Raw genomic sequence first — 26,867 nt, 5'->3', positions numbered from 1 at the left:
AGGATGACCAAGCAAAGATACAGAGCCAGGAAGTCTCTTTTGGCTCAAAGTGTTGAAAGGCCCTGTGTGCAGGAGCTCCAGGGTATCTTGTGCCGAGCCCTGCAGCCTGCCAGAGGAGCCCAGTTCAGCTCCTCAAGGAGAGTGCTGGGAATCTCCCTATGGAGACCTGGGCATGGATAATTGAGTAGGCCCTCACATCCTCCTTGCTCACTATCGTTCCACTCTCAGGGTGGAGACCCTTCCCTTTGTGTGTGCTCCAGGTCTCCTGCCCCTAAGCAGCCCCAAATGGCCTGACTGCTCTAGACCAGCTTAGCCCTTTGTGCCAGGCTGCGTGCTTGCGGCCACCACCAAGCCAAATGGAAAAGTTCATTCCTCCCACCTAGTCAGTCTGTGCAAAGACCCTCACACTTGGCCCATCGGGGTTACCTTCGTGGGGTTCTTCCCACTCGCTGCCCTAAGGAAGGGATTCTGGGGTGCCTCACTCACTTCCCTCCGTCTCTTCTCTCCCACATTTACCTGATGGAGGCCCATTCACGATGCCTTTGAGACAGAGCTGAGTCTCTGCCTCTTCTCTCCTGTTGCCAGTCTCTCAGACCTGCTGTGTGGCTCTCAGTGTACACTTCTCTTACCTTCTTTCCAGACGCCAGCCCCTTCAGGCCACCTCCACCCTCCTCATAGTCCATGTCCACTTCTCTATGTAGTCTGTGTTTATTGACCACCCCAGGGAGGCCTGGCCTTCTCTTTTCTGAAGAGCTTGCTAAGATCCTGTTGATGAAGCTAAGGGCAGCACCTCCTGTCCTGCCCGCAGTCCCTGGGGAGTGGGCAGGGACCACCTTCAGGCACTCTCCCTCTCCTGTCCATACTGCAAACCACTTCGCACTGCCTTTCTCCCCTCCTTCAAGGCAAGCCACAGCTGCTCCCGACAGAGCCCAGGGAGAAGCCAGCTGGCAGCATTGACTCCTACCTGAAGTCAGCTAACAGCTGGCTGGCAGAGAAGAAGGACATTGCTGAGCGGCTGCTGAAGAACACGGAGAACATGAAGGGCTTCTTCGGGGGACTGGAGACCAAGCTGAAAGGACCACTGGTCAGGAAGAATGAGTGAGTGTGGGCACAGGCCTGAGCTCATGGGCAGATGGATTTTGGGAGAGGCAGGTGGCTTGCCTAATCTTGTCCCTGCAGCTGTTCTTGTAGCACAGTTGCCGGCCCAGCATGACTCTGAAGTCCCAGCGCTTCCCATGGCGTCCGCATGCTGTTTGCTCATTGGCACGCAGGGGTCCAGGAACCGTGTTTCTTGGGCTGACAGGAGCATATGGCTTTGTAGTTTGCCAACAGGGAAGCCGAACACTGTCCCTCCTTCTTTCTGTCACTGTCTTGCACGTTAATGTGAAGGAGACCAGGGGGACCTTGGATGCCACTGCCTCCAGGAGGCACTGCTCTGGCAGACAGAGGACTTATTGTTGATTTGTTTGAGACAAGGTCTGTATGTGGCTCTGGATGTCCTAGAGTTCAGTCTGTACACCAGGCTGGCCTTGAGCTCACAGAGATCTGCTTGCCATGCTGGGCTCCAGAGGGCTCTTGAGATGGGTGCACTAGTCACAAAGGGTGCTAAAGCTGAGACACAAAGAAGGGGGTACAAGAGTATAAGGGCAACCATCCAGGGCCCTGCACTACCTGAGGCTTGGTTATAGCCAGGGTCTATGACCTGTCCCTCGCTGTTCACACAGTGGGCTCATAGACAATGGTGCTATTGCAGTCTCAGTGCCACAGGCCTCAGTCCCCACACCCGTCCATTGACACTGTAGCACTGATAACCAACCTTTCTTCAGAGGAGCCACTCAGAGAACAGTCAGCACCTGACATGTGTGTGGCAATGGCCCCTTTCACTGCTTTCAGGAAGTGTGGCAAGGGCCCCTTTCACTGCTTTCAGGAAGTGTGGCAAGGGCCCCTTTCACTGCTTTGTCTCTCTCCTTCCAGGGAAGATGAGAACAAACCTAAGGACAGACAGCTGAAGACTGGTAAGAACTCAACTCTCTGGACTGTCTAGGAGATGGGACCTTAGGGAAATGGGGCCTATGGTGTGGTGGAGCCTAGGGGGTGCTATGCAAGGTGGAACCTGGAGGTTGGTGCCTGGGACAAATGGGTACCTGTGAAAGAAGGCAGGGCCTACCCCTCTGGCCTTGTAACCAAGACACACCACCCGGGACACACTGGCTCACCATTAGCCAACAACAGGAACAAGCAAGTTGCCAATGAAAGTGCTTTGCCACCGTTCTAAGCAGACTATGCAGAAACTAAATCCTTAACCCCTGGGGGAGTTAAGCCAGATGTTAAGGGGAGGGTGCCACTTCATGGACCACGCTGGCAAAAAGCTTCATGGAATTTGGACGGTGTAGCTTGATGATTTTTGGGAGAAGCAGAGCCTGCTGAATGTCTGTAGGTGCCCAGCCCAGGCTGCCCTCAGACCTCCTTCCTCCCGCAGTGACTGTGATCAGCCCGGAAGATGAACAGAAGGGGGAGAAAGTCTACCTGTACACGCACCTGAGGCAGCAGCCCATCTGGTAAGGCCATCCGCACTCTGCCCCATCCGACCTGGCGCAGCTGCTGCCCAGCCCTTTAGCTGCCTATGTCTCCAGCAATGGTGGTGACCATCCTCACCTCCAGGGTAGCCACAGTGAGATGGCAGGTGCTAGCAAGTGTTAATAGAGATGTGAAGACATCTGACTCTCCATAAAGGTGGGAAGGTACGGCAGCATGGACACTGAGGAAATGCCTGGCAGCTCCCCAGGGACTAACAGAGTGGCCATGTGACCAGCCATGCATGTCCCTACATGGAAATCTGTAAGGAGCTTACAGCAAGCTGTTCATAATAGTCCCAAAAGGACAAGGCTAACTGGCTCTAGACACACAGATCACTACAGTGACCCACAAGCCATTGCACTCACAAGAGAAGCAGACACAAAAGACCATGAGCCATCTGGTCCCATTTGTGCGCACACACACACACACACACACACACACACACACACACACACACACACACACCTGAAGTAAGAACTAGGGACTGTACTTTGAGTATGTCCCTCAAAGGCTCATATGCTGGCTCTCTGGTCCCTGGTGTGGTTAACTGAAGATGGGGGAGTTGTAAGAGTGAAATCTAGTGCAAGGTTATCAGCCTGGGCACCATCAAGAAGGAGTTCAAGAAGCTACCTCACTTTCGAGTCAGCTCTTGAGAGTATGTTGTGAAACCCTGTGCCCTTGCCTCTCCTCTGCCATGTTGGGATGATAGTGACCCTTACCGGAACCAGTACAAGGCTGTTGGGACCCTCTTCCCATAAATCTTGAGTTAAATATCTTTTCTTTATATATCACGGTGCTAACATCACCAGGTGTTAGCACATGACAGACCAAGACAGCCATGGTTAGGAGCTCCAGCAGCCTTTAGTGTTGCCTGGAGCCCTGGGCAACCTCCCACCTCACATTCACTCACCAGTGAGGAGCAACTCTAGCATGGGACAGAATGCATCTATGCAGCCTCTCTCTCAAAGGTCACAGTCCAGCAAGGGTCATGTGAGAAGTGTGGCTGAGAAATGCCATGGGAACCCCCAGGGCAAAGGGCTAGGTGGAAGCTGGCAGAGGCCAGTACAGGGAGGTGGACCTGAACCAACTGGAGATGCTGTGTAGCAAAGAGCGGAGGGCCTCACTGGGTCCATGGTACCTCAGTGACCGTGCTGGGCCCTCAGGTTCCTGGAGCTGGTGAAACAAAGGGCCAGAAGCCACTCTTGTGGACACATGGCCTCTGTTCTCCCACACGCTATGCACTGGAGTCAAAGCTGCCATGTGACAATGGACCTTCAAGTGCAGGTGCAGGCCATAGGCCACCCCAGATCTTCTACAGGAAGAACTGTTCCTGATTCCATGTCCCTGTGGCTATGTTCACATGACTGCCATGGCATGTGGCTGCTGGGTTCTCATGTTGGTGCTGCTCACCAGAGCAGGGGTCCAGTTGTCCACTTCCTCTTGGAAGCCGCACTGCTGGCTGCCTAAGCAACAGAGCAAGACTGCTTCACCTTCCCAAAGACCTCTTCAACTATCCCATCCTCTGCTAGGTCCCCAGGGCAACACTTTATTCATCTCTCAGGCTTCTTAGACACTTCTTACAAAACGAGAAGCTGTTGCTTTTGGTGTGGAGGGCAGAGAGGACCTATGTAGACCTTTACCATGTCTCATCCTGCAGGCACACATTGAGGTTCTGGAATGCAGCCTTTTTTGATGCTGTCCACTGTGAGAGGCGGAAGCGATCCCCCACCACCAGGTAGGAGCCAAGACTGTCCTTTCCAGCCTTGGGAGAGAGGACCAAATCTTGGCTCAGTCTCCCATGTCCTTGGGAGCCAGCAAAATGGCTGAACTGCTGTCGATGGTTTCTTCTACTCATGTGTCCCAGAGCCTTGCAAGCTGCCTGAGGGGTCAGTGCTCACAGCTTTGGGGGTGGGGCGCTCAGCTTGCATGGTGCTTCCTGTTCTGGGGCTCTGGCATGATACAGCCTGATCCTCCAATGTCACCTCTGCCCAAGGAAGACCACTGGCCTCCACTCTACCCCTCTGTTCACTGTTAGAATCAAGCCTGGCAGTGCAACCGTCCCCTGAGCCCTTTGCTGAAGCCTAAGCACCTGTGGTGCTTAAGCTAGTCCTACACCTCATATGCTCTGTGGGACCCTGTTCAGAAAGCCTGGAGAGCAGGAAGGGCCTGTCCCCAGTACCACAGAGGCTCTCTTTGGGTGGAGCCGGCACAGGTTGCTACCCACTCCAGTCAGCCTTGAAGCAGCAGCCCCTGTGGAAACCAGGCCGGCCCTACTGGACCTCCAAGTGTGGGACTTTGTAGCCAGTATCTCAGAGCTTTGGTTGACTGTCACTAGGGAGGCCCTGGGCCTTTGGCTGTGTTTGGGAGGGAGCAGATGAGCAGAGCATCTTCTGGGCATGACTCCTCTGCTGGCCAGTGGGAATGAGGTGGCTTGCCTCAAGTCCTGTGGTTGTCTGTCGGGAGCATGGGGTTGGCAAGACCCTAGACTTCCAGAAGACCGTGGGGAGAATTCCACTCCATCTGGAGGCTGGGCAGCTCCAGGTGCACCATTGGCTTCTTGCTGAGCTCTCCCAGCTCCTAGGGACCCATCTGTTCTGGGTTCCCTGTCTCTCTCTGTCCTCTCTGCTCCCACCTAGAATAATCCTCTCTGCTTGTTCTTTTCCATCCACATATCTTGCATGACTTTGACATGTGCCTTTGTTTACCTGTTTCTGCTGCCGCTCCAGAGGGGATGCTGGAGAGCAGGAGGAGAAGAGGTGTGTGTCCACGTGACTTTGCTCCATTTACAACTCTGGGGTTTCTTCCAAGGCCACTGCCAGGAGGGAGGGTACCCCTGGGGAGGCATGCCCTGTGCTAGGCAGACTGGTGATAGGGCCTGGCCCAAGACAGATAGAGCTTGCCATGGCCAGAGCACCCTGAGACAATCAGAAACCAGGACACTGCGAGCCACCCCAAGAAGCACATATGGGCAAAAGGCTGCTGTCCTCAAGGCCATAGCGCTCTCTGTGGGCCCCTCTGCACCTGGGTCAGACACAGGAGTTCCACTGCTGTGGAAGAGGAGGGTGGGCGTGGAGAAGTTTCCTGAAGTTTGCAGTTCCTTCCACTCTCACTGTTCTAGGGTCACATGGAAGAACAGGTACCCCCTCTCCTTCAGCCACTGGGTGACCAAAAGAGCTGGCCGGGGGCGGGGTCCCTTGAAGCAAAATGGGTTGCCTTTGAGCCTACATGGGTCTGATTCATGTTTCCCAGAAGGCCCTGTGACCCGTTTTTTAGAGTAAAAGCCACGCCCACCCATAAAGAGCTGTGAATCCAGGTGGATTTCTTTGGAGCCTGGGTGTGCAGCTTTCACAGCGATGGTTCACAGCTATGCTGTTCTGATGACTCTCACTGCTGTGGCTTTACAGTAGCTGTGAGGAGCATTCAGGCCTAACATCCCCTCACAGTAGCAGGGTCCCATATTCCCACTACAGAGGACCCTGTGACAAACCAGCTTCCTAGGAACAGCTTGGGCCCAAAGACAGGCACCACCACAGCCTCCCCAGGCAGCTGAGCTGGTTTATGCCCACTGATCTGTCCTGAGTCCAGCTTAAGAAACTGCCAGCTTCCTGGGCCTCACAAGCCTCTCCCTGGAGCCCAGGCAGCTAACTGACCACCAGCACAGGCCTACTGGAGAATATCTGGTATCACTCGGGTCCCCTGTTGTTCAGCAGCCATTTTTTTTTCAGTGATCCCTTCTAACAGCAGATTCTTTTCTATCACCCAGTCCCACAGGTTTCCATCAAGTGGTGGATGGACACACACACACTCGCACGCACGCACGCACGCACGTGTGCACACAACGGGAGCTTAGATTTGTGATCAATGTTCCATGTGTAGGACATTGCAGGGGCCTGAACTCAGCTCCCAGGAAGCAACTAGATAGCAGGCACCCGCCAGGCCAAGTTGCTTGTGGCCTTTCACTCTTTTTTCAGAAGTCGAGTGATATCTTAGTTTTAGTCCTTTCCACAACAAGGACAGTCACTTCCTCATGGGGTCAGGCATGAAGGATCTGGGCTACTATGCCAAACAACTCAGAAAGTGGTTTACTGTGCTCAGATACCTGTACATGGCAGGTTGCTGGGTGGTACTGGGCTTTGTATATGTAAACAGCCTCAGAGCCAGTTCTGGAAGGCCGCACCGTATCTCCAGTGCATTCTGGGATCTTTATAGGTGTTCTGCCTGAGTGTGCAGAGGCTGCAGGTGAACTCCATCCCGCTAAGCTGTGGCGGTCAGTGGCCTGGGCCAGGAAGAGCCAGGCCTGGGCTTTTGTCCCTTTGTTTTGTTTTCTCCCTTCCTTCCTTCTGCTTTTCCACGACTGACTGACCTCTCCTTCCTCCATGCTACTTCTTCTCTCCCTGTGCTTTGATCTTTCTCTCAACCTTACTGTAACCTTAGTTAGACTCATCCATCCTGAGGCTTCTCTTTGGAGGAAATGGGACAAAATGAGCTATACCCTCCGATCTGAAGCTGTGTCTCTGTCTCTGAGTACCAGGGTCTGACTTCACATGGGTAATGAGCACAGACACTGGGGTTGGGGGAGGGGCTTCTGGGCCCTCTGAGGAGGTGGCTGCTCCAGGAGCCCCGCCAGGAAGGAGGAAAGCCAGGGTGATGTGTGACATGTGACGGTCTTACTGTGGTAGTTAGTGGCAGAGGTATTAGCATAGGCACCTTTCTGTCCTACTCCTGGGCCTTCCCTCTATACAGGGCAGGTGGATGCCCAAAAGAACATCCCAACCTCACCCAGGTACCCATCCCATGCCACCTGCCTGGCACAGAAAGCAGAAGAAATTCTTTCTTAGAGGTTGTCCACCACCCTACTACCCCACTTGGGCTCTAGAGTTTGGGCTGACTTCACACTAGCTGTGTGGTTACAAGCCAGTGCCAGGAGGACTATAGGAAGAGTGTAACTGTCTCCTCCATGGTATATGGGGCAGAAAAGAGCCATATTGGAGAACCCTTGTGAGGCAGACGGAGACTGTGCGTAAGGGACAGCGTGGCTGTCATGCATTCCTGGGATCCCCAACCCTGTGTCTCCTGTAGATGCTGCCTTGTGCATCTGGTCCCATGACACCAGGCAGGTCCCTAGCCTGCGTTTCCTGCCCCATTAGGTGGACCAAGTCCTAGGAAGGCTGTGAGCGGCCAAGGCCCACCCAGGCCTCCAGGACAAGAGAATGTCATTTGCTTTCTGGTTCTTCATCTTAGGCAAAGAATAGATGTTGGTGTTTGAGGCCCCTAGGCAAGTGGCAGGCTCTGGTGGTGGCAGGCTCTGGTGGAAGTTACCCACCAGGGCAGGTCCCTATCCATCCAAGAGGCAGTGCAGACTACCAGCTCCACAGAGCAGGGGAGGGAGGGTCCCAGGCCATTCTGAAGCCCATCGCATCTTTCCTGTGCCCACAGGGAAAAATGGTGCCACATGACCCAGGAAGAGCGGGACGACAGCCTGCGGTTCAATGAAAACATCACCTTCGGGCAGCTGGGGTGAGAACCGAGCTGTGAAATCAGCCTGGGCCACCTACCAGGAGAGGGGCGGTGTAGTGGGGTCTGACTTCTTAGGAGCACAGGGCTGGGTGATCAGTCCTCCTCTTGATCCTGGGGTGCAATCTCCAGTTAGGAAGTGTGGGTGAAAATTTTACCTGATGCTGCCTGAGGCCCCAGCCATCCCCCAGTGTTAGAGCCCCAGTATCTTGGCTCCCTTTCCTGGGCCGGCGAGAGGGTAACAGCTACGGATGTTTTTCCTCCAGCACGTTCACCCACAACATGCTGGCCTTTGGCCTGAACAAGAAGCTATGCAGCGACTTCCTGAAGAAGCAGGCTGTGATTGGCAACCTGGATGAGGGTGAGCTGGGTTAGGGATGCTGTGGGGTGGTGGAAGCCACACCAAGCCCTCCACACTGGGGCTTCCCACCCTGCCAGAAGGAGGGCATTTGTCACAGAAGCCTGCTTCCCTCGCTTGCCTTCTTTCCCGAGTCCGTGGAATGTATACTCCGGCTGTGCTGCTGAAAGTCGCTTCTGCTGAGGGATGGTGGATAGCATGTAGCACAGCCACGTCAGAGATGAACATGGCCCCTGCACTCTATTTCTGTGTCACTTGTGCACAGCGAAACCCTGACCATAAGTTGGTACCTTCTAGAGTGCCACATGTTTTCAACCATGGTGTTGGGGCAGCGTGGTAGAGAGTAGAGGAATTCTGAGGTTTCCCAGGGTCTTGGTCTGCCTCAGCAGAGAACCTTCAGGCCTCAGTGCTGCCATTTCAGCCCTGCAGCCGTGTCTGTGTGTCACCATTTGCTACTGGTGCTTCCCTTGGGTCAAGACCTTCTACTTAGACCTGTGTTCTGATGAACCCATAACTGGGCCCTGCCCTCATCCCCAGCCAGGAAGAGAAGCTATGTAGGCACAAAGGCATTTGTAGCCATTGAGTAGCTTCAGTGTTACCTCCCCCTCCGCGTGGCCATCAGGGCTCAGCACGCCTTCTGTTGGCTGCTGGAGGCCACACTCCACATATGACACCAGTCCTGTTCCTGAGAACAAGGGACCACTTCCAAGTATGTGCTCTTGGAGATGCACGGTGTGCTGATGGCACTCTGAGATGTACCAAGGAGTGACTGACTGCCTATGGCCCTGTGGCTGAGTGGCTCAAGCCAGGAGCCTCATCCCAGGCCTGAGTGCACAGACTGAGCCAAGTTGTTCCTGGATACCTCTCTTCTGGAATTAACCCTGTTCTCTCTTCCAGAGCAATACAAGCTGCTAAGTGACCACATTGAGCAAATGGCCACAGAATAGGAGGTCAGCACAGGATGTTCTCCCAGGAGCTGTCACCCCAGTGATGACCCTGCATGACACCAGCAGCACCCAGAGCCACTCCTTGCTGCCCTAGAACTAGCAGTTAAAAGACTCCAGAAGCCTGTCTCCCCCCGCCTGTGTCTGCTCTCCCTTCTATGTACAAAGTGTCCCTTTGGTTACACAGCTAAAAATGAGGGACCGTCTGCCACCTCCCCTGACCTATCCTTGAGCACCAGGCTTATGAGACAGAAGATGGAGGAAGAGGCCATGAGCTAGGGTCCCCAAGTTCCTGCTGAGAGCCAGGGACATGTGAGCACAGAGGTGCAAGAGGGGACCCACACAGCTATAAGGTGAGGGCAAAACCACTACTGTGGGTCACAGCCTGACACTCCCTGCCGTGGGTCATCCTGTGAGCCTACACTGTGTGCAGGGACTGTGGAGCCTTCCTGAAAGGTCGTGGCTACCTGCCCCTCTCCACCTCCTCATGAACCAGAACTGGAAACCACAGGAACTGGAAGAGAACTCAAGGGTTTTTACTTTCTTAGGGGTGTGAGCATTTTGCCAGTCGCAACCACGTCTCAGACTCGAGAGGCCCGTCAACGGAACCTGTGAACTGTCCACTCAGTGGTCTGTCCTTCAGTAGCAGAGAAAACTTCTTCAGCTCCCAAGGCAGCGGCAGTATATGTCAGGGAATGCAAGAAGCCAGCATGGGGTAAAGGTTTCTATGGCGGCCTTGGACTGACACCCTTGCTGAGAGCGATGGTTGGAGCTGGAGTACACAGAATGGATCTGATTGAGCGAGGAGGCCACAGGGAAGTGAGATTGCCTGGTAGCTCTAGCCCACAGCCCTCTCCTTCTGAAAGACCCACGGGGATCTGCCTCCTCTGCACTTGTATACCAGGCCAGGTCTGGCCCGCAACATCCAGCTGGCTCCAGAGCTGCTGTCCCCATCTGCCCCTGCGGCCTAGGTTCCTTCTGTACCAGCCATTCTGGTCACTGACTTTGAACTAGGCCTACAGGCTCTCCCGTCACCCTTCATCGCCTCATTCTTGTCTGTCCCTCACCCTTCGGTCACATTTAGTCAAGGTCTGTCAGTGAGCACAGCATTTTCTCTCCTGACAGCTGTGTCCTCAGCTAGTGTGGGTGAGCCTTCCCCGTGGGAAGTACCTCCCTAGGATGTCCAGAGAAGAACAGGACGGGTCCAGTTGTGGAATGAACATTGCCTGGACGTTGGGGGTGATGGAAGCTGAGCTTCCGTCACTGAACAATTCAAGCAAATGCTGACCTGATGGCATACTCTGTGTTACTGGGGCAAGCTAGGACTCTCACCCTAGTGTTAGGACCCCATAACTGTGCCCGTCTTCACTTCTGTGTTTTACAAAGATGACATAAAGTGATATTGCCCCCTGCTAATGTCTGCTATCCTTTCTAGAGCCCTCCTCAGCTGCGCAAGCACGGTAACCTCTCCTTGCTCCTCCTGGTCCTGCGTTAGTGTGAGTTGAGGTGCAGTAAGACATGACTCCAAGGTGCCTCTTGTACAGCAGCACCTGTGTGGTCTGCCTTACTCCCATTCAGGGAAAGAGGACCTGTGGTTCCCGCACGTGGGCTTCAGAAACAGCTCTGAGACCGTCCCATACTGACCTTCTGAGATATTCGTTTAAGGAAGGAAGGATGGCTTCTGTTTTGTCTGTCTCTTGCTCCTTATTGTTGCAGCTCTCACCACATGGAGTCAGGAAATTCTGACCCATGTTAGACCCACATGGCACTGGTAAGGACATGGTAACACTCTGAGGACAGGGCAGCCCTTGATGGGAGCAAAGCCGCAGGTGCCTAGAGGTGGACCCACCATTACCTGCAGATATCCTCCATTGACAGCTAGCTTTGGTGAGTGTTTCAAGCCTGGGAGACTCTGGCCAATGTCACTAGTCTGCCCCTGAGGTATTTTGTCTTCCTGTCAGCTTTCCCCTAAGGCCCACCAGGCAAGCGTGAACTGGGCTCCCTGGCAAGCACTCCCTGGCCACCCTGATGAACTCACGAACCACAAAGAGGTCAGATTACCTGGATAAGTCCAAGTAGTATCTCCAGTCTTGGCTGGTAGTGGCCTAGATCTGTGCAGGCCCATTAGCAACACATCCAGCCTTTCCAGGATGTGACCTTGGGCGCTACGTGAATCATTGTCACACACATTATAGCGTTTGCCCTCAAAGGAAAAAGAAAGTCCCTTATTCTGAAAACAGGCCAATGGTAAGCTGCCCCTTTGTTGCGTTCTGCTTCCTTAGGATATTGTGGGCTTTGGAGGCAGAGTGCTGTAGCCTGGGGGCTGCATCTGCTGAGTGTTTAGCCGTAGGCAGAGACACGATCTAGTATATCAGGAGATCTGCACTGTACAACCTGGCAGGCTGCTGTTTTCCTCTTGTCCAAGAAACAAAGGGACTGACGAGCTCAGGATCTCAACAAGAGGACTAGGGTCAAAGCTAGTTTTCAAGCTTCATCCACACAGGAGGATAGTCTTCCTAGCTGGGCCTATTGTGTGTCTGTAATCCCTCACTCAGAAGGTGGAGGCAGGTTCAAGGTCATCCTCAGCCGCATAAGGGCTTCAAAGCCAGCCTGGGCCACATGAAGCCTAGTCTCAAGAAAAAACAACCAGTAAAAGGTGGTCCTGAAAAAAAAAAAGGTGGTCCTGAGGATGCAGGGTGGGCTTAGAGCCAGTGCCTCAGTGTAGAAGAGAGATTCACAGCCTGCCTTGTCCCCTTCGTCTGAGAGGAAGCAGTGAGTGCTCTGTCCCTGTTTCTGTAGCCCAGGAACACAGCAGGGTCCATGGACGCAGGAGGCTTCACGGACAGCTGTTCTAGAAACACCTGCCACTCCAGGCTTCTCTGCAGAGAACTGTGTGAAAAGCTGAGGTCTAATTGTGGTGACCTTAGTAGTCCCAGGCTATAGACTCACACCCAACCTTGACCTTCCTGGGTCACACTGACTAGTTGGTTTTCCGCTTAGGGAAGAAAGGTCTGGGCGGGCTCTGCTCAAACAGCTTCATTCCAGTTCCTAGACTGCAGTCAGACCTCCAGGGGACTTGAGAACTGGAGGATCCTTGTGTGAAGGCAGTAGGAAAGGACTCAGGGAAATGACAGGCCCCTTCCTGGTAGAGGCTCTTTGGCTCCAGGCTCCTGCCTCCCAAGCCAGTTAGCAATGGAGTCCAGGGCCTGCTACAGGGTGATGGGGCAGCTCAAGCCAACATCCCTCTGCTAGTTGGTCTGAGCTCTGAAGAGCAGATGAGCACAGGGCTGGGAGCACCACCCCAAGTCAGGCTGTGTCCATGGGACTCCTCAGGAAGTTGGCGATTTGGGGGACCAGGTTCACTGCAGACTCCAGACTCCAACAGGAAGTGGCATGGGCCCAGTGGCAAGCCCTGCTCCCCTGAGCTATAACTCCAGAGACTGCACTTTATCTAGAAAGCACCCTGCCCGTGGCTTTGATCCTGGCCTCATGCTGGCCTTAACTTATCCTTACTCCTAGATGGAGAGTGTGTTAATGGGAAGGAAGAAAGAGACGCTGCCTGCCTGGGAAAGAAGGTTGGCTCATCACCATCTTTTGCAAAAGGTGTTAGCTTAGGGTCAGCTGGGGAGAAGAGCTCTGCTCAGTGGCCTTGGATTGATATTTCATTCGGGATGGGGACCCCTTAGGAGAGATGAGTTGGACGTTTGACTGTTGGCAGATGCTAGGGCTCAGACAGCAGGCATATGTCCGCATGGAACGTCTGTGAGGACCTGGTCCATCGGCTGTCTAGGCTGCACCCAGTTTCCAATGCAGCTTTCTGTGGGGATTCTACCTGCACAGTCTGTTCTTTCTCGGGGTTCCACACCCATTTGTTGCCAATAGCAGTGATGCTGTGTTTTATATGTGAGTTACACAACTTTGTGTCCTGCCAGGTCATGTTCTAAAATTAAGGTTGAGAAAGGTGTGAGGTTGGAGATCTCAGGCAGTGCTGTTTCCTGTGAGGACGGGAAAAAATGTGTATATATCCACATATATATAGTACCTTGGCTTGTCAGGAGGTGGAAACTGAAATAAATTCTTTTAAAAAGAAGCCAGATTAGCTTGTTTTCACATATCCGTGAGGACTTCACGGAATACACAGTCACGTCAGTGGCCTTGCAGAAATAGATACACCCCCACCCTTGCCGTGACTTGGCTGACTGGAGTGGGGGCTGGGTTAAGGTTTGCCTGAGGACAGAGTGTGCCCTGCTACTTGGACATGTGGACCTCCCTGGACCTGATCACCACCTGTCATGTGGGGCCAGGCTCAGGGTCTGACATCTGTCACTCCTCAGGTAGGAGAGGGAAGTGCTTTGGCTCAGAGAGGAGGCAGGGTCAGGAGGCATCCTAATGCCTAAGGTGGTGACCACGCCCTCTGGTTCACCAAGTTGTCTGTGGACCCAAGTTCCAAAGGACAGAGATGTCCCCTCATACAAGAGTACCTAGATCCAAGTCTAGGACCCTGGCATGCTCATGAGAGCCTCATTCTTCCTAGGGAGCAGATCCCCCCCAATACCATGAATAGTGTGTCAAGGGCTTATTCCGCACATGCTCCTCTACCTACTGTCCCCACTGTGGGTCTCTGTGTGTCCATGACCCCATGGCATACATATGTGTGTGGATGTATATGTGGATATATGTATGTATGTATGTCATGTTGTATCGTGTCTATGTAATGGCTGAGTTCAGTCCCCATCTGCTAGGTTCATGCACCGAAGAGTTAAGAGCTAGGGTGAAGAGCCTACAAATGGTCCTTGCAGAGAGATTGGGAGGCAGATACAGTATAGGGGCACTGATCTTATAGAAAAGGGAGATTTAGGCACAGACCTTGGTGCCCACGTGGACAGCACCATGTAGAATGCAGACATGGTGCATCACAGCCACAGGAACAGGAGTTAAGTGTGGCTGCACTTGTCAGAGGCTGGATGGAGGCCTGGGCAGCCCCTCCCTCCCAGCCTTAGGAGGGACTGACCCTCTGACACTTGATGTGGCTTGTGGCTTCCGGGCAGGGAGATCTGTGCTTCTGTTGCTGCAACCTCCCAGTTGGTGGTATTTGACTGGGAGGACCCCAGAAGCTAATCCACACAAGTGTGGCCACTCCTGTCCCCTGGTGAAGGCAGGAAACAGACAAAGCAAGGATGCAGTTGAGTATCACATATCTTTTACTGACACTGGGAACCTGGGTTTGCAGAGCAATCTACTACACCAATAAAACAAAGTGAGGCCTCAGGGACCTCTACCCGAGGACACAAGCAGTACACGCCAAGGTCCAGGCCAGCCTAGGCCTTACCCCTGCCACTGGGATCCTCTTCCTAGTCACAGCGTCCTTGCTGCTGTCCCCTGAGGTCCTCGAGGGAGATCTCTTCCACAGAGTCAGCCTCACTCTCCTCCTCATCTTTCCTCTGCTGTGCCAAGGTGCTCTGAACACTCTGAATGACAGAAAGGAGAGTCATGGCCACGACATCCAAGCCAGCGTGGCATTGAAGTGGAAGGTGGCTCTCCTATACCACAATAAGGAGTGGCTGTGGCCATGAGCCACTTGGCAGGAGAGGCCAAGAGAAGGCAAAACTACCAGCCAGCCGAGGGACTTTGGAGAAAGCCCAATTTCTTTACTGCGCTTATAATAGACCTTCATGAAGCTCAGTGACAGACTCTTGGGCTGGTCACCTCCTCTTACACTGGTCACCTCCTCTCACAGTGGCCACTTCTACTTCTACTGGTCACTTCACCTACAGTGGCCACTTCCCCTTGCACTGGTCACTTCCCCTACAATGGCCACCTCCCCTCCTAGTGGCCACCTCCCCTTGCACCAGCCACCTCCCCTACAGTGGCCATCTCCCCTTACACTGGCCACCTCCCCTTGCACTGGTCACCACTCCTCACGGTGGCCACTTCTACTTATACTGGTCACTTCCCCTATAGTAGTCACCTCCCATTGCACTGGCCACCTCTCCTCACAGTGGCCACTTCTATTTACACTGGTCACTTCCCCTATAGTGGCCACCTCCTCTTGCACTGGTCACTTCCCCTACAGTGGCCACCTCCTCTTGCACTGGTCACTTCCCCTACAGTGGCCACCTCCCCTACAGTGGCCACCTCCCCTTGCACTGGCCACTTCCCCTCACAGTGGGCACATCCATTCACAGTCATCACTCCCCTCACTGGGACTGTGGCCATGCCTGCCCTACATCCCTGCACTGGCCATATCCCACTTGCAGACTGCCAGTTTCCCTGAGGTCGTTGGCCTGAGGCTGATGAGAGCAAGCTTTTTCCAAGCGGACAGATGACATTTGGTGAGTGTGCCTTATTCCTAACCTATGAGAAGTTCTGAATCTGCCTGTGGCCCAGGTGAGGTCAAGTCAGACCTGCCATACCAGACCCCTCCCTCCAGTGCGCTCCCTTCAGCATGCCTCTGGCGTGGCGAGCACATGCAAGGTGGACACTGGCAATTGTCTCCAGCAGTACAATCGCTGCTCCAGTTGTCAGCCAGCCAGCCACTTCCTTGGTTTCTTCACTTTGTCCCCGGATTATCTCCCATGATATGTAAGTGCTCACCTGGCTGGCCAGAGGCCAGGGGACAGATGGAGAGGGGTTGGTGTCTGTGAGTGGCCGAGCTTCACTGTGCCCATAAATTCCACGCATCTTAGTTCTGAAGTCCTGCCAAGGAAAAAAAATCAGGGTGGTTGGATCCAGCTTGAAAGCACAGGAGTCGGGTAGGAAGCAAAGATAAGAGGCTATGAGGCATCTCTGGGCACTTCCTATTTTTGCTACTTCATGGACCATCCCCCCACCCCCCCACTGCACCCCCACCCCCAGCACCATAGCAGTCCCCTGAAAGTGTTCTAATCCCATCAAACAGTTAGAAAAACTGAGGCCCAAAGACAAAAGGTAATGCAGTCACAAGGAAGATCACTGGTTTGAAATCACTCTCAACCCCTCAAAAAGTGTAGAGCTAAGAGTTGGGCCACATGCCTGTAACCCTGGCCCTGAGGCTGAGGCAGGAGGATCATGATTGAAATGATGATGAGTGAAACTTTGGAGAACACGGGGTTTTTCTATAGCCTCCTGTGTGGCTTTAAAGCTTATATAAAAAACCCTCTGATGGATCTTCCTTCTCCCATTCTGTCCTTGAGTGCCAGCTTTAGTGGGTCACCTGTAACATCCTAGTAGGAGGACACAGAGTGACTTCCTCCTGGTCCCCCCAAGGCCTTAGTGCTCACCATGTCTCAGGCTGCTGGTGGGACCCATCCACCACAGGGAACCTGGGGTAGGTGCCAGGCTGTGGGCTTAGTAGGCTCCTGGCTCAGTTACCAAGCTCCACACCCATAAAACCCCACACTGCCTCTCAAGGCACTTTTCTCCTTGCACAGAGCATGCATCGGAAGGGCGGCTGCCTCCCGCCACCATCTGCACACACAGAAAGAGGCTCCAGACTGTGACCCAAAGCCACAAGATAAAAGACACGGGTTATTGGCTCACAGGAGCAGGGTTGGGGCCAAGCTCTGTAGGCGAAGCTTGCTGGGATTCTAATCCGTGTGGCAGAGGACAGTCAAAGCTTTGCGTGAAAAGCTCAGTGCCAGCCACAGAAGGCTTTTGTCGCTGCTGGTCCTTTTCAGTACTAAAAGTCCTGTGATGCTGAGCAGGTGACATTCCAGGTGACCAGAAGAAGATTGCCCACAGGGGTGGCACTTGGACCAAGTGTTTGAAGTAGCTAGCTCATCAGAGCAAGCCCTCAAGCCAGACACAAATCCCAGGTGCACAGACAAACCCACGGAGGCGAGGACCCACCTGCAGGTCTCTCTCCAGGTCGTAGCTCTCCAGGGTCTGGAAAGCACTAGAATACACCTCCACTGCCTTCGCGTGGAAGACCATCTCGATGGTCACAAAGTCAGAGAAGATTTTCTGTGGGAGAGAAGCTCAGGTCAGCACCAGGGTCACACAGGGTCACACCATGGACACCCAAGCCTTTTAAAGTATTTTGGGCATAGCCCTGTACCTAGAGGCAAGAAGACCCCATAGGTGCTGGGTCCCTTTCACACCACACTGACAGTGACCTTCTGAAAGGCCTCCCATCTAGACAGCCTGCACTAGTTCCCAGCTTCATTCATTTATTTATATGCACACTGATTCATCCCACAAATATTTCCCAGATGTACAACACACATCCCAGGCCCCACATCTAGAGGCCAGGTGGTCTGGGGTCTAGCTGATCTTCTGCACCCCAGAAATGAGAGGAGTAAACCCAACACAGGAGGCCTGATGCTGAGTGTCTGAGGCAGGAAGGAGCTTGGGTCTTGAGCCTGGGGTGGGGATGGCTGCACAGGAGATGGGAAGGCCTGGGCTGCTGCTGCTGCCTCGGGAGGGAGTGGTCTTTGAGCTTAGGACAACGTGAGCCACCAAAGGGTGTGAACTGCAAGAGCGGCAGATCAGGACTGTCTGACAAGAAGTTCTGGAGGTTGAAGGGTGGACAAGAGAAGACTAGAGAGTGGAGCAGACAAGGACATCCATGGTCAGTTAAGCCTGTGAGAGCAAGCTCCTTGAGACCTCTTGCAAGGCCTGGGGCTTGACCTAGTACCCAGTGGTGTTGGGGGTGGGGTGGTCTGGTGGAGAAAAAGGGGACCCTGCCTGCCTCATAGCACTTCAGCATGGCTACTTCCTAAACGGGGCTTTTTAGAGCCTCAAGGGGGCACCTGGGACTTCTTGTGGACACAGGTGAGAAAGTAGACCCAGTGCAGGAAGGAACAATGGGGACACACTGTCCTTCAGCATCCTCCCCGTGGAAGCTGTGTTCAGAGCACTGGACTGCTGGGTGAGGACAGCCTTCCCTGAGCAGACAGCCTCTCAGTTGCAGCCTGGATCAACTCTCCTGGGAGCCCCGGCCCGTGAGGGCCATGTGGTCACACACTATGCGTGCGTCTCAAACACAGGCATTCACACACACACGCTCATGCGTGCACACACTCAGGCAAGGCTGCCACTGCCTACCCGGAGGTCCTTCAGCTTTTGTTCCTGAAAGGCATCCACCGTCTCTGCCAGGTGGTGGGTAGAGCGATTAGTGTCCACCGAGGCCCTCTGTGCACTGGTCTCCGCCTGGCCTCGGGGACACAAGAGGTAGAAAGTGTCACAGGGTGGTCCTGGCCCCTAGATACTAATCGTGGGTTGTTCTCAGTCCCTACCATCTTCCTTGGGAAGTTTCTCCTGACTCATGAGGTCTCTTGATAACGTGGTCATTGATGAAATGGCCAGGCAGGACCATGGTAAAAGAGTGACTACAGGTTGGACCGACCTGTTGCTTAGCTGTGTGACCTCAGACAAGTCACGTAACTTCTCTGCACTTCAATTTCCTTGCCTATAACCAGGAGACAATAGTAAGATCTATTTGCAAAGTTTGGAGAATTGGGCAGTAAGGGGTATGGAGCCCCTCCACAGTGCAGCCCATGCTTAGTATATGTGAGGTCATAAGTGCCCCAAACACATCCCCAGCACCACTAAAAACAATTATCATTCCAAGATGGGCACTTTCAGGTCTGAGATTTATTCCTTGGGGGCTCCATGGTCGTGGTAACTGATTCTGCCCATAGACAATTGCAGGTGACTGGCCTGTTCCTCCTTACATGACAAACCCAGTCCCCCAAGCAGCCTTCAGTAGAATGTAGGTCCGTGAAGGGGCCATTGTGAATGAGGCCATTCTAGTGAAAAGCAGAACAGAGGTGACAACCCCCCAAAATCCTGCACCCAGTTCATGGGCACCCAGTTCCTAGGCATTAGAGACGGTCGTGCCTGTCATCTTGCTGGGACTGGCATTCATTCTTCCCAGAGCTTGCTTAGGCAGCAAGGGCCGGGTCTGGCAATGGCTACCCTGTGACTGGGTGGCTTGCTGGACAGAGCCCCGATCTCCTGACCCTCAGTAACCACCATCCCTTTGCCTCACCCTGCCATGCTGTGCCACGTGTATACCGGCCTCGCCCAGTAAATCTCACCTGCTGATCCATGAGGTCTTTTTTTATACCTGTGGTGCCACCTGCCCCAGATGGAAATATGACACATGACACTCACCTGGGACTGAGGAGGACTGTTAAGGATTCAGGTGAAGCCCAGGTGGCCTGCATGTGGTACCCCTTGGCAACCCCTGCCCAGTGGATCCGGATCCCCAAGCCCTTCAGCGCACTGCGTGGGATGGCCACCCTACTTAGCAGGAAGGATACAATCATTTGTCTATCTGAGGGTGACTTCTGCCTCAGTTTCTCCAGCTTTTCCAGTTGCTTGATTTCATTATCTTGGACACGTTTACATTTCTTGATATCTGCCTACATGGAAAAAGAGGGCCATTTCCTAGGGATCCCATGGGGTCCAGCCCTATCCCTGCATACCTAGAGGCGTGCCCAGCTCACCCGAGTCTGCTTTATCTGGGCACCGTAGAGCTTCAGGGGGCTGATGACCTTGGCCTCCAGCCTCTCAACCTGCAGGACACATGTGGCAGCATGAGAAATGCAGAGAAGACAACTTTCATGAGCAGCAACCTTCACCCCCAGGGGATACACACAGGGCCCACACCTAGAACAGCAAGCACCAGGTCTGGCAAGGGCCTGGCTTTGTCCTCAAGGGCTCTGATTATGTGTTTAGAGTCCCCATCTGTGCACCAAGACAGTGACTGTGCCCCCAGGGTATCTCAGCAGGTCACTGGGACATGTGCAGAGTCTAGGACAACACCAGGCACAGAACTTAGGGCTGACATGTTTTGGGGACAGTTTGTGTGGAGAGTCCCAGAAGGGCAGAGGGAAGACTTCAGACCTTTCTCTCTCCTGGGCCCAGTGCAGTTTTGGGCCCCTAGGCTGCCTCAAGGTGTCTAGCTGCTTGGAGAAGTAGATGTAATGCAGACAGCAAAGACTGGTGTAGGTGTCCATGCTGATTGCTCTTTCTGATCTCTGGTGCTGGCAGGCCCAGAAAGTGGGCGCAGGAAGACGTGCAGGACCCTCTGACCTCCAACACCGTCCCAGCCTTCTGATTCCTGGTTCCCTGAGCAGCTGACAGCCCAGGAAGGAGAGAGAAAGGGCCAGGCTCTGCTCTAGTCCGCAGTGGTTTACACTGACTATCAACTTGACAGGACTTAGAATTAACTAGAAGATAAACCCTGGCCATATCTGTGGGGGCAGTTTCTAGGTGGTTGGGTTAACTGAGATGGGAAGAGCCGCCCTGACAGTGGGTGGCCCCATTCCACGGTCTGGAGTCTGGAACTGAAGAAAAGGGAGAAGGTGAGGTAAGCACCCACCTTCGTCACTCTCTGCTTCCTGACTGTGGGGGCAATGTGACCAGCTGCCTCACGCTAGCCGCCATGACTTCCTCGCCTTCCTTCCCTAGGTGTGAGGTGTTTGATCTCAACAATATCAGGCTAACACCCCCCCTCCCCCCGCAGTGTCCCAAAGCATCATAAGGCACTGTTCTGGGTCTTGGGGTTGAACCAGCAGCAAAGGAGGCCTGGGTTTGATGGAGGAGGCCTGGGGGGAAGTGTGCCCAGTGTCTAGGCAAGGCAGCGAGAGAGGTCTGTCCTCCTGTCATGGCTTCTAGCATCTTAGGAATTGGTCTTAGGAGTAGAAGTGGCTGGAGCCCCATCAGGCCACTCCTTTCTAGTGCCCTGACCCTTGAGAGGGACAGTGTCATGGTAAAGGGCCACGGAAGGGACAGTCCCACCCTTTCCTTACTTTCAGAAAACTCAGTTGCAATTCCTTTCTCTGTCCCTTTCATGTCCTAAACCTTTTAAGAACAGAATGTCCTTCTTGGTGGCTGTCTGGGCTCTTAGGCTCAGTGCCAGCCCTCAGAATGGAAGGCAGGACGGAAGCCAGGCCCTGAAGCTGGGTGGCACTCAACTGCCCAGCATGGAGCCGGGAGCTTCACTTTTCCCTCACGTTAGAACAGGGAAGGGCACCTCATACCTGTAATCTGGGCACACAGAAGGCTGAGGCAGAAGGTTGGCCTTGAGTTCCAGACCAGACGATGCTCCAGAGTGACCCTTTTATCCCAACAGGACAGTGGGCATAGGCAGCCACCCAGTGACCATGTGACAACTCCATGCACCATGGGAGAAACACAGCAGCCTCTTTCAGGGACTCTCTCTGTCCCAAGAGCTTGCACCTGCCTGGCTATGTGTGGGTATAGCAGGCACTGTCTGTCATACAGCCTGTGTGCTGTACGCATGCCCTCCGTAACACTCCACCACAGTGGACTCAAATACACTTCTCTGCCAGTCACACAGGGAGTTTCTGAAGAGACATCGCTCTACCCCCATCTCCTTCGTCCTCTCCCCCACCCAGGAATGGCCCTCATGGGGCCCCCAATAGGTCTCCTGGTCCCTTTGACTTGAATGATCCTCATCTGACACAATAAAGTCTTTCAGCTCTCTACTCTGTCACCAGTGTGACAAGGGGAGGGAATGTTCCAGCTCTCACTCCAGGCCCGACCCACCATGCTCACCTCCGCCTGCCGGTAATCCTGCACTTTGGCCAGGTCCTCGGCGAAGTCGCGCATGGTAGCCCGCAGCTCAGGGTTCTCCGTGTTGGCAAAGTCTATCAGCTGCTTCACCAGCTGGTCAGCCTTGTCACGTAGCCGGGCCGTCTTGCGTGTGTAAGATGCCAGCAGTGAGCAGAACTGACCGAAGTACCTCTCAGCATTGGTCACTGTGTTCTCCATGGCCCTTACCTGGCTGTCCCTGGATGGGGGCAATGACACCAAGTGCAGACACGATCATGGTTACTGCAGCCACCATACCCACGTCTCCAATGTGGCAGGCACCATGCAAGCACCTAGTCCCTGCACAGTTCTGAGTGATGTCTTGGGCCCACTGATGTGGAAGACCAGACCCACCTGTGCCCCACGGCTGAGCAGAGGTGGATGGTGGGGCCTTTGTCCAAACCTGGTCTCTGTCCCTGGGGCCTGTGAAGGGCTGCAGCACCCTACAGTCTTATGCACACCACTGCACCAGTTGCAGAGGCTTCTCCAAGCCCCCTTCACTCCCATGCCCCACCCCCACCCCCACCATGCTATCCACATGTTCTCCCTTCTTAGAAGCTTTTGGGTAAAATGAATGGCCCTTTGGGAATCTACTTGAGGCTGACAGATAGTTTGAGGGTTTTGAGAAACAGCTCAGTGGTTAACAACAACAACAACAACAACCACACAAGCATGAAGAGTTGAATTCAGATTCCCAGTGCCTTTGTTAAATAAGGGAGGGCAAGGGGCAGGCTGAAGAGATGGCTCAGTGGTTAAGCGTGTCTATTCCTCTGGTAGAAAAAAACAGATTCAGGCTGGAGAGATGGCTCAGCAGCCATTAAAGGCTAGGCTCACACCCAAAAACCCAGATTCAGTTCTCAGTTCACAAACACCTATAACTGCAGCTCCAGAGGATCAGATGCCCTCTGCAGGCCTCCATGGGCACCTGGACTCCTGTGCACAAATCCACATCTGTATACACACATGCGCAACTGAAAATATAAAAATATGAGCTGGGTGTGGTTGTGTATGCCTTTAATTCCAGCACTGGGAAGACAGAGGCAGGCAGATCTCTGCAAGTTTGAGGCCAGCCTGGCCTACAGAGAGAGGTCCAAGACAGCCAGGACTACATAAAGAAACTCTGTTTCAAAAATGAAGCAAAACAAAACACTCACACACACACACACACACACACACACACACACACACATATACAACACGCACATACATGCACACACACACATGCAAGCACAACTTAGAATAAAAAGGTCAAGAGTGGCCGCACATGCACATGTATGTAATTCCAGCATTGTGGGGTCACAGAGACAGGAGGATGCCTGATTTGCTGGCTACCAGCCTAGCTCCTGGTTCAGTAAGAGATCCTGTTTCAAGGATCTCAAGTCAGAGAATGACAGAGCAGGATACCCAACGTCCTCCCCTGGCCTACACACAAGTGTGCACAGGCACGCACAGCCAGCCATGTACATGTTAGAGACACACAAATGCATAATTAATTTTATACTTAACTTTTAAGAGGACTGTTTGGCACACCCTCTCTCTTTCCCACTAGGGACCAGGGAAGCTCCAACAGGGACATGTTGCTTTGGACAACTGTGATGGCTCTGGGTGCTGCATGGTGCCATATGTCCCCAGCAAGCTCCTTGTATGGTTTTCGGGCCCTCCCTCAAACCTTACTCCTCTAGTTGGCCCCGGGATCCTCCATAGAGCACCTTGCAGACCACTGACCACTGCCCCGCACACTCTTGCCCTCCCTGGCACAACTTCCAGGACCCATGCCCCTCCCCATGACCTATCCTTGTCCGCCCCACCCTCACCCAGCAACCTGCCCTCAGCCAGTGCTCAGTGCCGACACGCAGATTCAGTTTTCCTAAAGTGGGGGAGCCTGCTGCAGTACCTGCCTCTTTAGGCACCCCACCACATCCCCCCATCCTTCTGCCCCAGGTTGTTTCCCCCAGCCCAAGGTTCTCGCTCTCTAGAGCCCAAGCCCCTCTCTAGCGGTGCCCCCCCCCCCAGTGGAACCCCTCCTAAGGAGCTTTAACTTTGTAGTTCACATATGCTCTATTCACCCTTCTCTAGAAGATGTTGCTGTTGCCTTTGGGGAGGGGAGGGTGGGTTGACACAGGGTTTCTCTGTGTGACCTTGGCTGGCTTGGAACTCACTCTGTAAACCAGGCTGGCCTCGAACTCACAGACCTCTGCTTTCCTAGTGCTGAGATTAAAAGCAAATGCCTGGCTTACTGTTGCCATTTTAAAACCAAGGCCCAGAGAGACAAAGAAATCTGCCTAAGGGCGTACATCAGGCCAGACCCCAGCACAGCACCACTCATACACAGTTAGACATGCAGGTCCCAGGTTCTGAGAATCAGGCCTGAGGGAGTGAGGCTGGCAGCCAGCTTTTAAGGAGCACCGCAAAGCTGGGCTGCTAGGAGACTCAAAGTCAATCAGCGAGGGCGGGAGACAGTGGGCCTGGGGGTACTAGGTGAAGCAGTGGTCAGGACTCCCCCAAGAGCAAGGTCTGGGATCTGAGTTGTTGAAGGGGTTTCTAAGAGGTGCATGCAGGAAGCAGGGGACAGACCAATGGAGTGGCTTCACCTGGTCTTCAGGCAGCAAACGCGAGGTAGACAGATTGGGTTCTGGAAGCCTCTGTGGTCCAAACCCTATCCTCCCTCCTCCTTGAGAATGGATGGCAGGGAGCTCACCTGCCCTCCTCCCCGCTGCTGCAGCAGAACGTGAGAACCTTGCCTGCAGCGCAGGCTGCTCACCTGGAGAGGACGACGTTCATTGTGGACCGAGGCACCTGCTGCCTTGATCTTGGGGAATAAGGGCAGAGCCCCAGGGGTCCCCTAGGCAGAGAGAAGCTAACTAGGGCTGGACCCAGCTGTGTGGTCTGGCTAAGCTCAAGGGACTCTGCTGCCTGGTTGCCAGGCAACGGGCCATCCTAGGCAAGCCCTGGGAGGAGCCCAGGTGGTTGCTGGGCAACCAGGGCCTCCCCTGCAGCGAGAGGAGGCCAGCCTTGCTTTGGGGCTTAACTGCACTCTGCTGTGGGAAGGGGGACAGAGAGACTCCACATGCCTTTGAATATGGAGCTTAGCGGGATCCAAAACGCCAGGGTTCACCAGGAGGAGACAGGGAGGTCGCTGAAGGCAGCTTGCCTGGGACTTCACCCTGGGCTCTGCACGTGTGAGTCCCCAGGCAGAAGGCCACGTGGGCGGGGCCTAGGAGCCAGGGGAGAAGTAGATGGTAAAAGAGGGGACAGAAGCCGGCAAAGGACTTGCTTGTAAATGGAAGGAGCAAGGGGGCGGCAGCTCAGAGCCATGCTTAGCGGATCAGGCAATCCTGGGTCTCCCCGAGTATGCAACTTCCACTGTTAGAGTCAGAGGTGAAGGCCCTAATCCTAAAATGGAGAGGTATAGTGGGGCAGACATTGGGAGCCGGCTCCCCTGGACGCTGGCCCTAGGAGCACACGGTGCCGGTGTCAGTGGCATCTGTGTCATGCTCCCCTTCTAGAGGGCGTGGCACAGGTTTCCCCCCCAAAACAACACACAGACAAATCTCTGTGTGTTCTTTGCAGTACTACGTCTGCTGGTTGGGGCAGCCATGGCCCTTGCGGCCCACAGGGGCCGTGCCAGTCCTGTGGCTTTCTCTTTGGATGGTGTCAGATGGGGTGCCTCCTGACCCACCATCCCAAGCCTGGTTCCACTCCCTCCACTCTGGGGTGCCTGCTGGTTGAAAAGTATCTCTCCGAAGCACCATGTCCACCCTAGGCCTCCGAACCTAGCTTTGTTCGAAACCGAGTCTCTGCAGATTGGAGGAGCGGATGAATCACTCCGCCGTGGGAGCTGGGGCTCATTCAGAGGAAGCGCTGATCCGCAGAGGAAGCTCCCACGCAGGGCACCTGTCTCATTCATTGACAGCTCGTGGCTTTTCTGTCTGTGGGTGAGAAGGCTTGTCAATGCCCCAAGGGTATGGCCGGTTCCTGGGACGCAGGAATGCTGAACCCTCTGACAGCCCGAGAACGTGCCCTCATCCGTCTGTCTCTGTGTTAAGGGATCGGTTTTCTCGGGATCCCAGCTCCTCCAGTAAATAAGCTTTACCCCTGTCTGCCCTGTACTATAGCGTGTGAACCACAAGAGGGCGACAGAGACCGCAGTCGGGCCCTCCTGCTCGGGGCGGAGGGACTGCCGAGGTGGGACACAGGAGGCTGGAGACACAAGTGTGACATAGTGTGGAGAACAGAGTATGTGAGGTTCCGTTCATCGGCTCTCTTGGAAGCCTTGAGGACCTTATGAATTGTGGGGGGGAAAAAAAACTGCCTTGGGCTAAGCAGAATGAAGACATCTGGTGGCCCGTGGGGGAAGTTTAGGTCTCTAGTCACCAACCTACACAATCCATGGTGACCACTGGAGGGCGCATGCTCTCTGTCCTTGTCTGGTTCCCTGCAGTCTGTCCTTTCCCTGTCTGTTTCTTTCTGTCTCTCTCTCTCCCTCCTTCCCTCCCTTCTTCCCTCTCCCTCTCCCCCTCTCTCACCTCTTCCCCCCTTCTCTCTCCCCTTCCTCCCTTCTCTCTCCCCTCCCCCTACAGATAAACATCCTTTTGAGCCATTGTAGGAGGCCCAGCTTGCGTCTGGTCTCAGGAGTGCATGCATGCATCCTGGCCGCTCCCCACCCAAGAAAGGAGCCCAGCCACCGTCTGGCAGTGGCCATGTTCTCCACAGCCAGAGTGTGCCTCAGTTGAGCCTTGGCCTCGGGTGAGCTGTGTGACTTAGGCAGTCACTGTCCCTCTCTGGGCAGTTCTGTGAAGCTCTGGAGCAGGAGCCATGGTCTGGGAGCTAGCCCCATGGGTGTGGACCATGAGCGGTCACCCCACCCGGCACCATCCTTTTGGTGATCCGTGGATTCCTAATGTCTGCGTACCCTGCCTGTGGTGTGACCG

The 26,867-nt window shown here is 54.2% G+C and overlaps 2 protein-coding genes across 7 annotated transcripts in view; one reads left to right on the top strand and one right to left on the bottom strand.

Moving 5' to 3' along the window:
* The window catches only part of KIAA0513, a 46,591-nt gene extending 33,108 nt beyond the window's left edge, over positions 1-13,483 (top strand). For 3 of the 4 annotated variants that reach the window (XM_084756164.1, XM_084756167.1, XM_084756166.1), the window contains exons 6-13: positions 903-1,098; positions 1,975-2,015; positions 2,480-2,558; positions 4,235-4,312; positions 5,304-5,333; positions 8,014-8,094; positions 8,358-8,452; positions 9,347-13,483. In XM_084756164.1, the coding sequence (XP_084612290.1) occupies positions 903-1,098; positions 1,975-2,015; positions 2,480-2,558; positions 4,235-4,312; positions 5,304-5,333; positions 8,014-8,094; positions 8,358-8,452; positions 9,347-9,396 (650 nt within the window). In that variant the 3' untranslated portion in view covers positions 9,397-13,483. The remainder of the gene's footprint in view (positions 1-902; positions 1,099-1,974; positions 2,016-2,479; positions 2,559-4,234; positions 4,313-5,303; positions 5,334-8,013; positions 8,095-8,357; positions 8,453-9,346) is intronic. The other variant, XM_084756165.1, reaches the window with a different exon arrangement.
* Positions 13,484-13,776: 293 nt separating this feature from the next.
* Positions 13,777-24,894, bottom strand: CIBAR2 (CBY1 interacting BAR domain containing 2). Of its 3 annotated transcripts, XM_084756175.1 has the most exons (8): positions 24,698-24,894; positions 21,901-22,135; positions 19,824-19,892; positions 19,617-19,739; positions 18,418-18,522; positions 17,221-17,334; positions 15,988-16,089; positions 13,778-14,861 (listed from the first exon to the last, which is right to left on the bottom strand). In XM_084756175.1, the coding sequence occupies exons 1-8, from the start codon at positions 24,715-24,717 to the stop codon at positions 14,745-14,747; spliced, it is 885 nt and encodes a 294-aa protein (XP_084612301.1). In that variant the 5' UTR covers positions 24,718-24,894; the 3' UTR covers positions 13,778-14,744. The 3 variants fall into 3 exon arrangements, with proteins under 3 accessions (XP_084612299.1, XP_084612300.1, XP_084612301.1); XM_084756173.1 differs by lacking the exon at positions 19,617-19,739 and having other exon boundaries at positions 13,777-14,861; positions 24,698-24,893; XM_084756174.1 differs by lacking the exon at positions 19,617-19,739 and having other exon boundaries at positions 13,777-14,861; positions 24,635-24,729.
* Positions 24,895-26,867: the final 1,973 nt, after the last annotated feature.

The sequence above is a fragment of the Acomys minous genome (genome assembly GCF_964271855.1).
Source record: "Acomys minous genome assembly, chromosome: 14".
In the NCBI taxonomy this organism is placed as follows: Eukaryota; Metazoa; Chordata; class Mammalia; order Rodentia; family Muridae; genus Acomys; species Acomys minous.
The sequence above is the reverse complement of the archived record's forward strand: the minus strand, read 5'-3'. Positions and strand labels throughout refer to the sequence as shown.

Coding starts and splice junctions, on each gene's coding strand:
- CIBAR2 (XM_084756175.1), bottom strand. CDS start 24,717: ATGAACGTCGTCCTCTCCAG. Junction 18,523..19,616: donor TATCCTTCCTGCTAAGTAGG/GTGGCCATCCCA, acceptor CCCCGAGGCCAG/GCGGAGACCAGTGCACAGAG. Junction 17,335..18,417: donor AAAAGCTGAAGGACCTCCGG/GTAGGCAGTGGC, acceptor TCTCTCCCACAG/AAAATCTTCTCTGACTTTGT.